Source organism: Geotrypetes seraphini, chromosome 3 (genome assembly GCF_902459505.1).
Source record: "Geotrypetes seraphini chromosome 3, aGeoSer1.1, whole genome shotgun sequence".
In the NCBI taxonomy this organism is placed as follows: domain Eukaryota; kingdom Metazoa; phylum Chordata; class Amphibia; order Gymnophiona; family Dermophiidae; genus Geotrypetes; species Geotrypetes seraphini.
This window is the reverse complement of record NC_047086.1, coordinates 104,093,947-104,106,248: the sequence shown is the minus strand read 5'-3', so window position 1 is coordinate 104,106,248 and position 12,302 is coordinate 104,093,947. Positions and strand designations below refer to the sequence as shown.

Here is a 12,302-nt window from a genome sequence, read left to right as displayed (position 1 = left end):
AAAAGTCTAGTAATGAATAAAGACCAAACTTCTATATTACATCACTATGCAGCAAAGGAGTTATCACATCAAGAATAAAATTAAATGCCAACTACAAACAAAAGTAAAACAGTTTTTATAAGACTAATGAATATTTAAAGATTCATACTCGGAGACATTTAAGATCATCTCCTTGGTCCAGAAAACTTGTGTCTTTAAAACATCACTAGCCTAAATAATATAGTTTACCAATATTCCTTTAATCAACTATGTAGTAGTGCTTGTTAAACGTAATAAGTTAGGCTAATGCATTAAGAGTAAAGTTAACCCCTATTGAGAGACAAAACTCATGTAGTTTTTTAAATGTTTAATATTTGATTGCATACTAATTGTCTCTTAAGCACTGTTATGAACTAGGACAGCAAAATAGTGTTGAGCATTAAATTGAGCATTCTTCAACAAATTGAAGTGGTCTGGGATCTTGTTCAACTTTAGAGGAGAGGCACTTCACTTCAAGAAGAGAAAATTGGCTTAATTACTGTAGGAGATTAAGAGACGAAAATGTTTTACTAATTCCATCTTGGTTGCTATTTCCAGCAATGTGGTAGAGAAGTGTGCATCTCATGCCTCCCGTGCTGAACGAGCTTTACTGATTGATGAAGTGTGCTGTCAGAATGATGGTCCTCACAGTGCCTTATATACCATGATGAAGGACCAATACGCCAACTATGTTGTCCAGAAGATGATTGATATGGCAGAACCTGCTCAGCGGAAAATCATAATGCACAAGGTTAACAGAAGAATTTTATTAAATTGTTCTGTCAGCACATATATTTTTAGCCTGCCCTTTTCTGAGAATACATTTGAAATTTTTACCTTGTGTGATGTTCTTCTTAATGCATTTTTTCCCCAAATGCCTGCCTGTTTGATTTAATGTGTTATCGTCCCTGGGAATCTTACTTGATGAGACCAGCTTTCAAATTTACCATATTTTTTGCTCCATAAGACGCACTTTTTTTTCCATCCAAAAGTGGATGGAAATGTCTGTGCGTCTTATGCAGCAAAGATATACATTTTTAACACCCCCCCTCCCAGTCGGGCCTTTTAAAAACACCCCCCGCCCAGTCCTGTCTCTCTTCAAATCTCCCCCATTGCCTGGTGGTCCAGCGGTGTATCGGCCGGCAGGTGCAAGCCCTCCGCCCGCCTGCCTGGGCCCGCGCCGCCTCTTCCCATCCTGTCCCACACCTCCTTAAGCGTCTCCCATTGCCTGGTGGTCCAGCGGTGTCAGCGCCACCCTCTGGTGTTTCAATGTTGGCTGGAAGGCGTGAGTTTTCTGCCTGCCTGCCTGCCTAGGCTAGCGCCGTCCTTCGAATGGTGCCTTTAGTTCTTGCGAGAGACTCGCGAGAACTGAAGGTACTATTCGGAGGGCGGCGCTGGCCCAGGCAGGTGGGCGGAAAGCTCGCGCCTGCTGGCCGACACTGAAAGCACCATTCAGAGGGCAGCACTAACACACCTCTGGACCACCAGGCAATGGTAGATGTTTAAGTAGGTGCGGAACAGGACGGGAAGAGGCGGCGCAGGCCCAGTGGGTTGCAGCCAGATGGGCCTCCATGCACTTCCGGGTGTCTTCCGGCCAGGGCACTGAATTTAATGAGCCACCGGCTGAAAAGTTTGCGAGACACTGGTTTAACCCATTGGTTCTCAAACTTTTTTGATTCGCAGAACACTCTAAAACATATGAAAAGTTTTCTGGCACACATTATGCACAAAATAAAAAAATATTACTAAACTGTGAATAAAAGTAACAAACTTCAAAAAGCTATTAATAACAATAAATTTAAGCATGGTTGTGGGGACATGAGCTTTTGATGAATTTGGCAACTTTTTCAGTGTTAAGATTTATACGAGAGAAACATAAACTCATTTCATCTTCAGTTTATTGAAGTCTCTCTCATTTTTTAATTTAATGTTAGTGAAGAAAACTCATATTCACATAGGTATAGTTCAGTCATTCACAGTGAAGCACTCACAGCAAGGGGGAAGAAAAACACTAATTATGATTTATGTTTTTAAGTTTTCAGCTTAAGAATATTAGAGCCGCCATATTGGGACAGGCCAAAGGTCCATCAAGGTCAATATCCTGTTTCCAACAGTGGCCATCCTAGGTCACAAGTACCTGGCAAGGTTTCCTTGTAAACTTAAGTTATCTCCAGGGTTCCACATCTTTAATATATGAAGACTCCTGATAAGGCCATGAGGCCAAAACACGATCAAGTCAAGTCTTTTTTTATTCATTTGATTAAAGCATTTTAGCACTAATGGTCATCACCATTTTTCTTGTTTGCTAATAGCTGAACATATGAAATGCCCTTGAGTTTGGAGTTGGGGGTAAAATTTCATATGAGCACAGTAGCTGTAAATCTTTGAAATTTTATGGTTAAAAAAATTGAAGGACTTCACAAGATTCCTACATGCTCAAGATGATTGCCTATACATTTTGAACGGGACCATCCTGTTTTTGGATTCCCTGTCCCGTTGTCTCCACGCACAGCTTCGGGACGCTGAAATGTCCCGTTTTCACAAAGAGTGTCCCGAAGCTGTGCGTGGGAACAATGGGACAGGGGATCTGAAGCAATGTTCTTCAACCGCTGGTCCACAAAAAAGTCCTGCCGGTCCGTGGAGATCAGGGGGGGCCCGATGAACTTGCCTGCAGCAGTGCCGATAACGTCAGCGCAGTGATTCAATTGGGCAGCCTTGGGGCTTTTGCTGAGTCGCAGCCCACCTTTGATGATGCAACTTCTTTCCTCAGAGGCGGGCGAGACCCATCAAAGGACCCAAGGCTGCCTAATTGAATCGCTGCACTGACGGTACTGAGAGCTGCTGGGAGGAGAGGAGGGCGGAGGGGAAAACAGGAGGGACAGATGGTCGGACGAATCCCCACTTCCCGGTACCGGCTCTGTTCTTGCAAACCCGCCTGTTCCCCTTTCTGGCAGCGGTGGGCAAGGTGGTCTGGGACCCGAGTCTTGCACATTGCACGCTGGAGCATGAAGTCGGTCTGCACTTATAGGTAACGTGACCATTAATTTTTTTCCCTCAAAACGGGACGTCTACTAATTTTTAGTCCTGTCCTAGCCCTGCCCTAATCCCACCCAAACTCCGCCCCATAATAATAATACTAATTGTAATGCAATTTCTTCCATCTATTTTTCATATACACACAATATAATCTTATTAATACATAATGGTAACTACAAAATTTAAAAAAAGCACGCTGTACGCAGAGAAAATATTAATTATCATTTATATTTTAGGTTTTTTCAAAGATATCAAGGCAGATGACGTTAAAATATGCATTGTACCTCAGTAACAACTACAGAAAACCAGAAAAAAAAGTGCAAAATATAGACACACATTTTGATAACTAAATTAAAAATAAAATCATTTTCCTATCTTTGTTGTCTGGTGATTTCATGAGTCTCTGGTTGCACTTCCTTCTGACTGTGCATCCTTTCTTTCTTTTGCTCTCCCCTCCCCTCCCCAAGCATAACACACATAACATGGCAACTGCCACACAGGAATGCCTGACTTGCTCTTTGCCTTTTTTCTCTGGCTCTCTTGGTTGTGTGACATCACCAAAGCATCACAGAAAATTCCCCTACAGATTGTAGGATGGACAGAGAGGAGGTGGAGCCATCAAGCTGCGGTGGGAAATAGTGGCTTAAAGATCTGCTATGGACAGGGACTGGCCCTAGCCCTCTTTGGCACTGGCAGTACAAGTGCTCAGAAGCAAGCAGAAGCGCTCCAGGAACCGGCATTGTGGATCGTCCTAGACAATTGAAACAGGGCAGGTACATGCAGCGCCTGCACAAGCCTCCCCTCCCCCCCCCCCATCAATTCTTTTGTTGGAGAGGAAGTTCCAGGCCAGACAGGCAGCAATTGGCTGGCCCGGAACTTCCTCTCCGACGTCAGAATTGACATCGGGGGGAGGGGGGGAAAGGTTTGTGTAGTCGCTGCTGCACGCATCTGATCTGTTTCTGTGTCGACGAAGCAGGGAGAAACGTTACCTTTAGATCAGTGTTCGTCAACCTTTTTATACCTAAGGACTGGTGGAAATAAAATAATTATTTTGCAGACTGGCACTGGTCCGCAGACCGGCGGTTGAAGAACACTGCTTTAGAGAGCAGAGTTAACTCCCCAGTACACATTTCCACTGGGAATATGATACAATGACACTGGCAGATGAAAGCTGTTTTGCCACTTGATCAAATGACATCTGCAATAGTCTTCAGTTACAATTTCTGGGTCAGAATGCCTGGTCCCCAAATTAGTGGAGTGCAGGTCTGGGGGGGGGTGGTGTACTTGTGGTCATTCCATGGAAGTTATACCTAGATGGCCACAATCAGGTTGTTGTAGCATTCCAAAAGGAGCCAAGTTATGTGACTTGTGGTCCGGGTCAATCATTGCAATGACCCTAGTGCAAGGACTCCTCGACTTACTTCTCAGCGAGACCTGCCTGGTTCGAGGCACAGTTCTCCTCGTCAGTTGAGGCATCCATCGAGGCACAGATTCTCTTCTCGAGACATGCCTCATCTCTCTACACTTCGAGGCTATTTGAGGCTTTCTACTCTGAAGTCGAGGACACCACCTCCATCTGCTTCTCCTATGAGGGATTCTTCTCCCAGTGAGTCGTCTATACCTGCATATTCAGGTCTCAGGTGTGAGTACTCCAGGGAAGCTTCGCCCTAGTTCTCTGCTCTTCGAGGCACTTCGAGGTCACCTTCCCCTCGAGGTCAGCCTACCTTGGAACAGATATCCTTATCTTCTTTCCTACGTCAAAGAGTAAGGAATTCAATATTAATTTGGACTCTGATTCCAAATACACTACTGAGTATTTAGAAGAAATGGGTATGTCTCTATCTCCTGCGGAGTCTCTTAAAATACTCATTAATAGACTTCTTTCTCAAACTTTCAAGAGGAACCATTTACATACCTTATTCCATTCCTGCTGTACCAAGCAAGCTGGAATCCCGTTACAGAATGGTCCATTGCAAGGGCTTCGAGAAATCTCAATTATCCCTTCTTGTGGAGTCCTCTCTGAAAAGGAGCAGCCCTTCCAAGGTTTATGTCACTGTCTCCCCTGGAAGAGAGGGCAGGACCATGGACAAGTTTGGTCACCGTTTGTATCAGAATTCTCTGATGGCAATTACAATTACAATTTTATCTTCATTTCTTATTTCAGTATTTGACACACTGCCTGCATATTTCAAGTATGTTTCTCAACACTGTCTTGCAGGTTTTCAGAATACCATTACCACTCTGAATCAACTCTACATGCATCTACTTCAATCTTCCTATGATGCATTTGAGCTTTCCTCGAGGGTCACTGCCTTCTCAGCGGCCATGCGCCAGCTTGCCTGGCTTTGCACTGTTGACATGGACCCTAATCTTCAGGATCGCCTCGCTAACATGCCTTGTCAAGGCAATGACTTCTTTGATGACTCTATCGAGGAGGCCACTAAGAAGTTGTCTGAACATGAGAAGACATTTGCTTCCATCATTCGTCGTAAGCCTAAGTCTTCCACCTTTAAGGGAGTCAGGTCTCTACCATCTTACCAGTGGTGTTTCCCACAGAGGGCAGCTCCTTATACCAGAAACAACCACAGCAACAGTGACAGCAGAAACCTCAGACTCCTGCTGCCCCTAAGGCCTCTCAACTTTTTTGACCGTCTAGTACAGAGCATAACCTCCATAGTTCTGCCTCTGTCCTCTTCCCTTCCCATTGGAGGTCGTCTCCATCATTTTTACCATTGCTGGGAGATGATTACATCAGACCTCTGGGTGCTGTCTATCCTCAAGGAAGGATACTCTCTTCGTTTCCTCGAGATTCCACCAGATCTTCCTCCAAGAGAGTATCCTTCCAATCCATCCCAGACCGCCCTTCTTCTTCAGGAAGCTCAAGTTCTGCTTCATCTCCGTGCCATCGAGGAAGTTCCATTGGAACAGCAGAGCAGGAGGTTTTTCTCCCGTTACTTCCTGGTTCCGAAAAAGACGGGTGATCTGCACCCCATCTTGGATCTCAGAGCACTCAACTAATTTTTAGTCAAAGAAAAATTTTGCATGTTGTCTCTGGCATCCTTATACCCCTTCTAGATCAGAACGATTTTTTATGTTCTCTAGATCTCAAGGCTTACACTCACATTCCCATTCATCCAGCCTCTCGACAGTTCCTCAGATTTTGGGTGGGAAATCTGCATTTCCAATACAGAGTGCTACCCTTCGGCCTGGCTTCCTCCCCAAGAGTGTTCACCAAGTGCCTGGTGGTGGTAGCAACAGTTCTGCGGAGCCATGGTCTACAGGTGTTCCCGTATCTGGATGACTGGCTCATCAAAGCTTCATCATCTCAGAGGATTATTGCAGCGACCCCACAGACTATTTGGGTCCTTCAAAATTTGGGGTTCGAGGTCAACTTCACCAAGTCCCAGCTACAGCCCTCTCAAACATTGCAGTTCATCGGAGCTGTCCTGGACACTATCCAACTCAGAGCATTCCTTCCTCAGCAACGTCAGGATGCTCTCCTTCATCTCTGTCACAAAGTATCTCTTCACTGCCGACAATTTCAGCAAGACACATGATGGTTCTACTAGGTCACATGGCGTCTACTGTTCACATTACTCCTTTTTCCAGACTTCACCTCGGAATTCCTCAGTGAACCCTGGCATCCTAGTGGGCACAGGCTTCGACCCACTCTCTCAACATATCAAAGTGACTCCTTCGTTGAGACAGTCTCTCCACTGGTGGATACTCTCTTCCAATCTCTTCAGAGGTTTCCTGTTTCAAACACTCCCTCATCAGAAGGTGTTCACGACAGATGCTTCGACCTACGCTTGGGTGGCTCATCTCAATGGTCTCTGTACTCAAGGCCTTTGGTCCAGCATGGATCGTCAGTGTCACAACAATCTATTGTAACTCAGAGCGATCTTCAATGCTCTCAAAACTTTTCAGCATCTTCTTTATGACCAGGTAGTCTTCATTCGAACAGACAACCAAGTCGCCATGGATTACATCAACAAACAGAGAGGAACTGGATCTCTCCCTCTTTGCCAGGAAGCTCTGAAGGTTTGGAATTGGGCAATCCTTCACAACACCTTCCTAAAAGCTGTCTACATTGAAGGAGAGAAAAACTGTCTGGCAGTCAAATTGAGTCGTCTTCTGCAACCTCACAAATGGGCACTCACTTCCTCGCCTCTCCATCACATTTTTGCTCAGTGGGGAACTCCTCATATCTCAGATACATCTCCCCACAAAAACAAACTGCCTCAGTTTTACTCCAGGATATACTCTCCTTACCGCTTCGAGGCAGATGCTTTCCTTCTGGAGTGGACAACTCTGTTTCTCTATACGTTCCCTCCATTCCCTCTGATTCTCAAGAATCTTGTCAAACTCAAACAGAAGCATGCCACCATGATTCTGATAGCTCCTCAGTGGCCCAGGCAACCTTGGTACGCCCTTCTACTTCAACTCAGCACCAGGGAGCCTCTGCTTAGAAACATAACATAGAAACATAGAGTATGACGGCAGAAGAGGGCCGGTGGCCCAACAAGTCTGCCCACTTAAGAACCCTCCCTCCCTGGTGCCTCTCTTTCATGTATAACTTTGTAGCACTCCCAACTGTTTGTCCCATCGACTTTTGAAGTCAGGTACACTATTGGCCTCGACCACTTGGCGTGGAAGTTTATTCCATCAATCAATCACCCGTTCGGTGAAGAAGTATTTCCTGGTGTCACTATGAAATCTTCCCCCCTTAAGTTTTAGCGGATGCCCTCTTGTCGCCGTGGGACCTGTAAGAAAAAAGATTTCTTCCTACACCTCAATTCGACCCTTGATGTATTTGAATGTTTCTATCATGTCCCCCCTTTCTCTGCGCTCGAGAGAATATAAGCGCAGTCTGGTCAGACGTTCTTCATATGGGATGTCTTTAAGTCCTGAGACCATCCTAGTGGCCATTCTCTGGATCGACTCCATTCTCTTCACATCCTTTTGATAATGTGGCCTCCAAAACTGGACACAGTACTCCAGGTGAGGTCTCACCATACCATACTTACCATAACAGTATCCAGGGACAGCAGGCAGCTTGCGAAGCTGTCCGCATCTGGGCTCCATGGATGACGTCACCCCACATGTTGAGAATAGCTGCCTGCTGTCCCTGGATAATACCTTTTACAATAAGTAACTGTGCTTTCTGGTCACTGTTGACCACAAGCAGCAAGCCATGAATTGCTTGTGGGACCACCATAAGTGTGACAGTTTTAATGGCAGGCAGGCATTTTCTCACCTGATTTTCCCTGAGATAAACCCTGGAATCCCAAGGCAGAGGATTAAGTGTCTTGCCCAAAGGCACAAAGAGCAGCCATGGGATTTGAAAGTGGTCCATCTTGTTCCCAGCCTGCTTCTCTAACCATTAGGTTATTCATCTACCGATAATATGACTATCCATTATAAAATATCGTATTTTTCGTTCTATAAGATGCACCGGACCATAAGACGCACCCACCTGTAAAGGAGGAATAACCAAGAAAAAAAAATTTGGTAAAAGTGCATCTTATGGAGCAAAAAATGCGGGGGGGGGGGGGGGGGAGAGAGGTGTATATATATCAATCATAGTTTATTAGAAGTGTTATCTCCACACTTGTGTTTGGCATAGAAAGAATTCTGAATAACACACTTGTATGACTAATTGTTCCCAGGCACACACAATGGTTGAACCATAAGGTCCTATTTTCTTCTGGAGAAAGTTTTATAAAGTTTAAATGACTGCAGAATGAGGAGCAATAGCTAACTACCTTATTCTCATTGCAGATTCGGCCTCACATCACAACTTTGCGGAAATATACATATGGAAAACACATTTTGGCCAAGCTGGAAAAACATTACCTGAAGAACAATACCGACCTAGGGCCTATTGGGGGACCACCAAATGGAATGCTGTAGCAAAAAAAAAAATTTTAATTCCATGTATAAATAAAAGGATAGGCAGTACCTCCTTGCCCTATATATAAAAAAAATTATATTGTGAATAATCAAAACATTAACTTAACTCAAATTTCTTCAGTTTAAAAAAGAAAATTGACTGTGTTCATGAATTTGTAAAATTTGTTCTGTTCTGTATATCGTGGGGGAATTTTGATTCAAAATGTATCTTCAACACTGATGGGAGACCTATCAGTTTGTTTTGCTGGGTAAAAAGCACAAATGCCTGTAAATGATGTATCAAAATAGCTGTTACATACTTTGTAAATTTTTACTCTGTAAAGTCACTGTAAAAAAAAAAAAAAAAGTGGTAGTTTTTAAAAGCAAAGTACAGTATTTTAATGCACTGGCTTGAAATCTGATAGGCCTACCACCAGCATAGTAAACAGTTTCCAATAGTGTAAATAGGCATATGACCTTAAAATACCTCTCCTGTTTTATACCTAATTAAGAAATGTTTACCGTCCTGTTCCAAACAAAAGTTAGATTTTGTTTTGATGATTCACAATATACAGTTTAAGGCACAACATACTTAATGTGTCAATATATCAGAAGCGATGGCACACTAGGAAAAAAACTGTTCTTTAGGGAAACAGTTTCAGTTGCTGTAGATGCTTTTTTTAAAAAACACATGGCACTGCCCTAGAGGAATTAAAAACTGTAATCTTCTGATGTATAGAAGTAATGTACATATTTAACTTGTACAAAACAGGAATTTAAATCATGGTGGTACTTCCATACATAATAGTACATTGTCTGAAAAGTGGGTAGAATATACCTACAATAACTTCAGCCAATCTACAAAGCAAGAAAGTAGATAATTAGTAGGTGAAGGGATTGACATATAGAATTGTATAATAAATTGTGAGTGTTGAGCATTTATTATTTTTCTTATGATTGATGTGCAAACAAAAGTAGAAGTAGATTGAGGAGAAAAGGGGCCACTGCAATAGTAAACTTGATAGCTCAACATTTAAGCATGATTTACATATTGAAATAGCTCTTTTTTTTTTTTTTTTGCTTCCTATAAATATATGCATTGTATACGTGTAGGTAAATAGGTGTAAGTTTACAGTTTGAAAATGAATCTCTTGTTTCTATGTTTATTGCAAACTTTGCTAACTTAGTAGTGGTGCTTACAATTAGTTGTACAGATGTACATTTGTAAACCTCAATGCTGTAAATGTATTTGTTTTACTCTACCTTTTGGAAAACACAAAAATTAGCATTTTTTAATGTATATTCACACCTCTCCCCATTTTCACCCTGCCATATAGTGTGGTAGAATGTAAATTTATTTCTGCAGATCAATTTTTTTAAAATTGTAATTTCACAAGGCTTCAGAAATATGAACCATCTTTTTATCTCATGTGGATAACTTGTTTTGTTTATAAATGTAACTTTTGAATCTGTTAATATATTGATCTGGAGGGAGGTATTAAGGTTACCAAAGGCTCCATTGTGTGCTTGTGACAAGGCAAATCCGTTTTCTGTTTTATCCCATTGTTTGCATGAACTGGTGGTTTTGATTTCCCTAAGTGGAAAAAAAAATGCAAAAAATAGAAATTCATTTGGTGTAGTAGAATCAGGACTGGATCAGCCTGCTTGGAAAAACAGAACCAGTAGTAACTTGCATGGGTAATGATTAAGAATCAATTAAAACCAAACTAGTTTGTATAATAAGAAAAGATTGGACAAGCAGTTACTTTGGAAACCTATGCTGCTTTTGTCTAATTTAATGTGGCATATTTTTTCTTTGTACAGAAGAATATTGTATTTTTCAATAGCCACCTTCAAACCAAGAGAAAACATGTATGATAATGTCAGTCTTTTTCTCTGAACATGACATTAATAACAAACTTTCAAAAGATGTACATTTACAAGAGGCCTTATGTACATTTCCCAATAATCTTTTTAAGGCAGAATTGTGAGCATTTGTGTATAATTAAAATCCTTTTTAATCCTTTGCCTATGAAAATTATTCAAAAATATATTTTTCGTAAATTTGGTTTCTGAAAGATAAAAGCACTTTGTATTTTATACAGATTGTTATTTCTAGCAATAGGGTAATTAAATCTTTAGAAACTTCATTGTGATATCTTTAGAATTGACATGAGTAGTACATTACATTACATTAGTGACTTCTATTCCGCTCGTACCTTGCAGTTCTAGGTGGATTAGTTCTATAATTTCATTGTTAGATGTAGTTTGTTACATAATATTTATGTTGTCAAGCATGCTTATTTACCCCTCTTCTACGAAACCACGCTAGCAGTTTTTAGCGCAGAGAGAGCACAGAGAGCCGCACTGAATGGCCCGCACTGCTCCTGACGCTCATTGAGTTCCTATGAGCGTCAGGAGTAGCACAGGCCATTCAGCGCAGCTCTCCGTGATAGAAATTGCTAGCGCACTTTTGTAAAAGAGGGGGTTAGTTTTCTTATGATTTGTTTTGGTTTTTTTTAACTACTGATATGACCTATCATTTCAGTGCTAAGGTGAAAGCATGATTTTTCTTAAATTTCTTCCTATCTTTATAGATAAATAGAAGTAGGCTCTTGTCAAAAATTCCTTGTGGTTTACCTCATTTGTTACGTTAACTTTACCAAGTGAATTAGGTCATACAATTAGCACAGCCCTGGTGTATATGGCAGCTGTTTGTTTGCTATATATGGATCACTTAGTAACACAAATTTCTCCAAGAACAAATGTGTTTTGTACTAATTGGAGTCAACGTCTTTCTTTTAAAGATATATCATGTAACAAACTAAACCCAGTAGTCGAGCTAAGTAATCACAAGGGAGTGAATAAAAACCCTAATGGTCTGCATAGCAAAGAGGTGAGAAATGGAAGTGATCAATTTAAGCTTATAGAAACATCATCTGATAACAAGAGAGATGAGTTTTGAAGGAGGAGTTAAATGTGACTCCAGGAATTTTCATTGTGTGTACAAAGGGAATAGAAATTCCTATTACAACAATAGGTAAATGTAACAATGAATGTATGTCTGGTAGATATTAATGCCCTAAATTTGTCTGGATTTAGTTTCAGTTTCATGAATGTAAACCAGGAGGTGATTAAATCCAGTTTAGAATTAAGGTCAGTAATGGTAGGTGGTAAGGAGTCATCTTGTGTTAATAGCTGAATGTCATCCACATAAACAAAGGCAGCCAGACCAAGTGATTGTACTAAGGTCAGAAATGGAGCTATTAATATATTGAATAGGGCAGGGACAAAGAAATGATCCTTGTGGAACTCCACAAGTAAGTTTGTAATGATCTGAAATGGTATTGTTTCAT

At 41.6% G+C, this 12,302-nt stretch overlaps 1 protein-coding gene across 15 annotated transcripts in view; it reads left to right on the top strand.

Annotated features, from left to right (window-relative positions):
• PUM2 (pumilio RNA binding family member 2) overlaps positions 1 to 10,973 on the top strand; it is a 315,445-nt gene extending 304,472 nt beyond the window's left edge. For all 15 annotated transcript variants that reach the window (XM_033938769.1, XM_033938776.1, XM_033938772.1 and 12 more), the window contains 2 exons: positions 577 to 769; positions 8,836 to 10,973. In XM_033938769.1, the coding sequence (XP_033794660.1) occupies positions 577 to 769; positions 8,836 to 8,967 (325 nt within the window). In that variant the 3' untranslated portion in view covers positions 8,968 to 10,973. The remainder of the gene's footprint in view (positions 1 to 576; positions 770 to 8,835) is intronic.
• Positions 10,974 to 12,302: the final 1,329 nt, after the last annotated feature.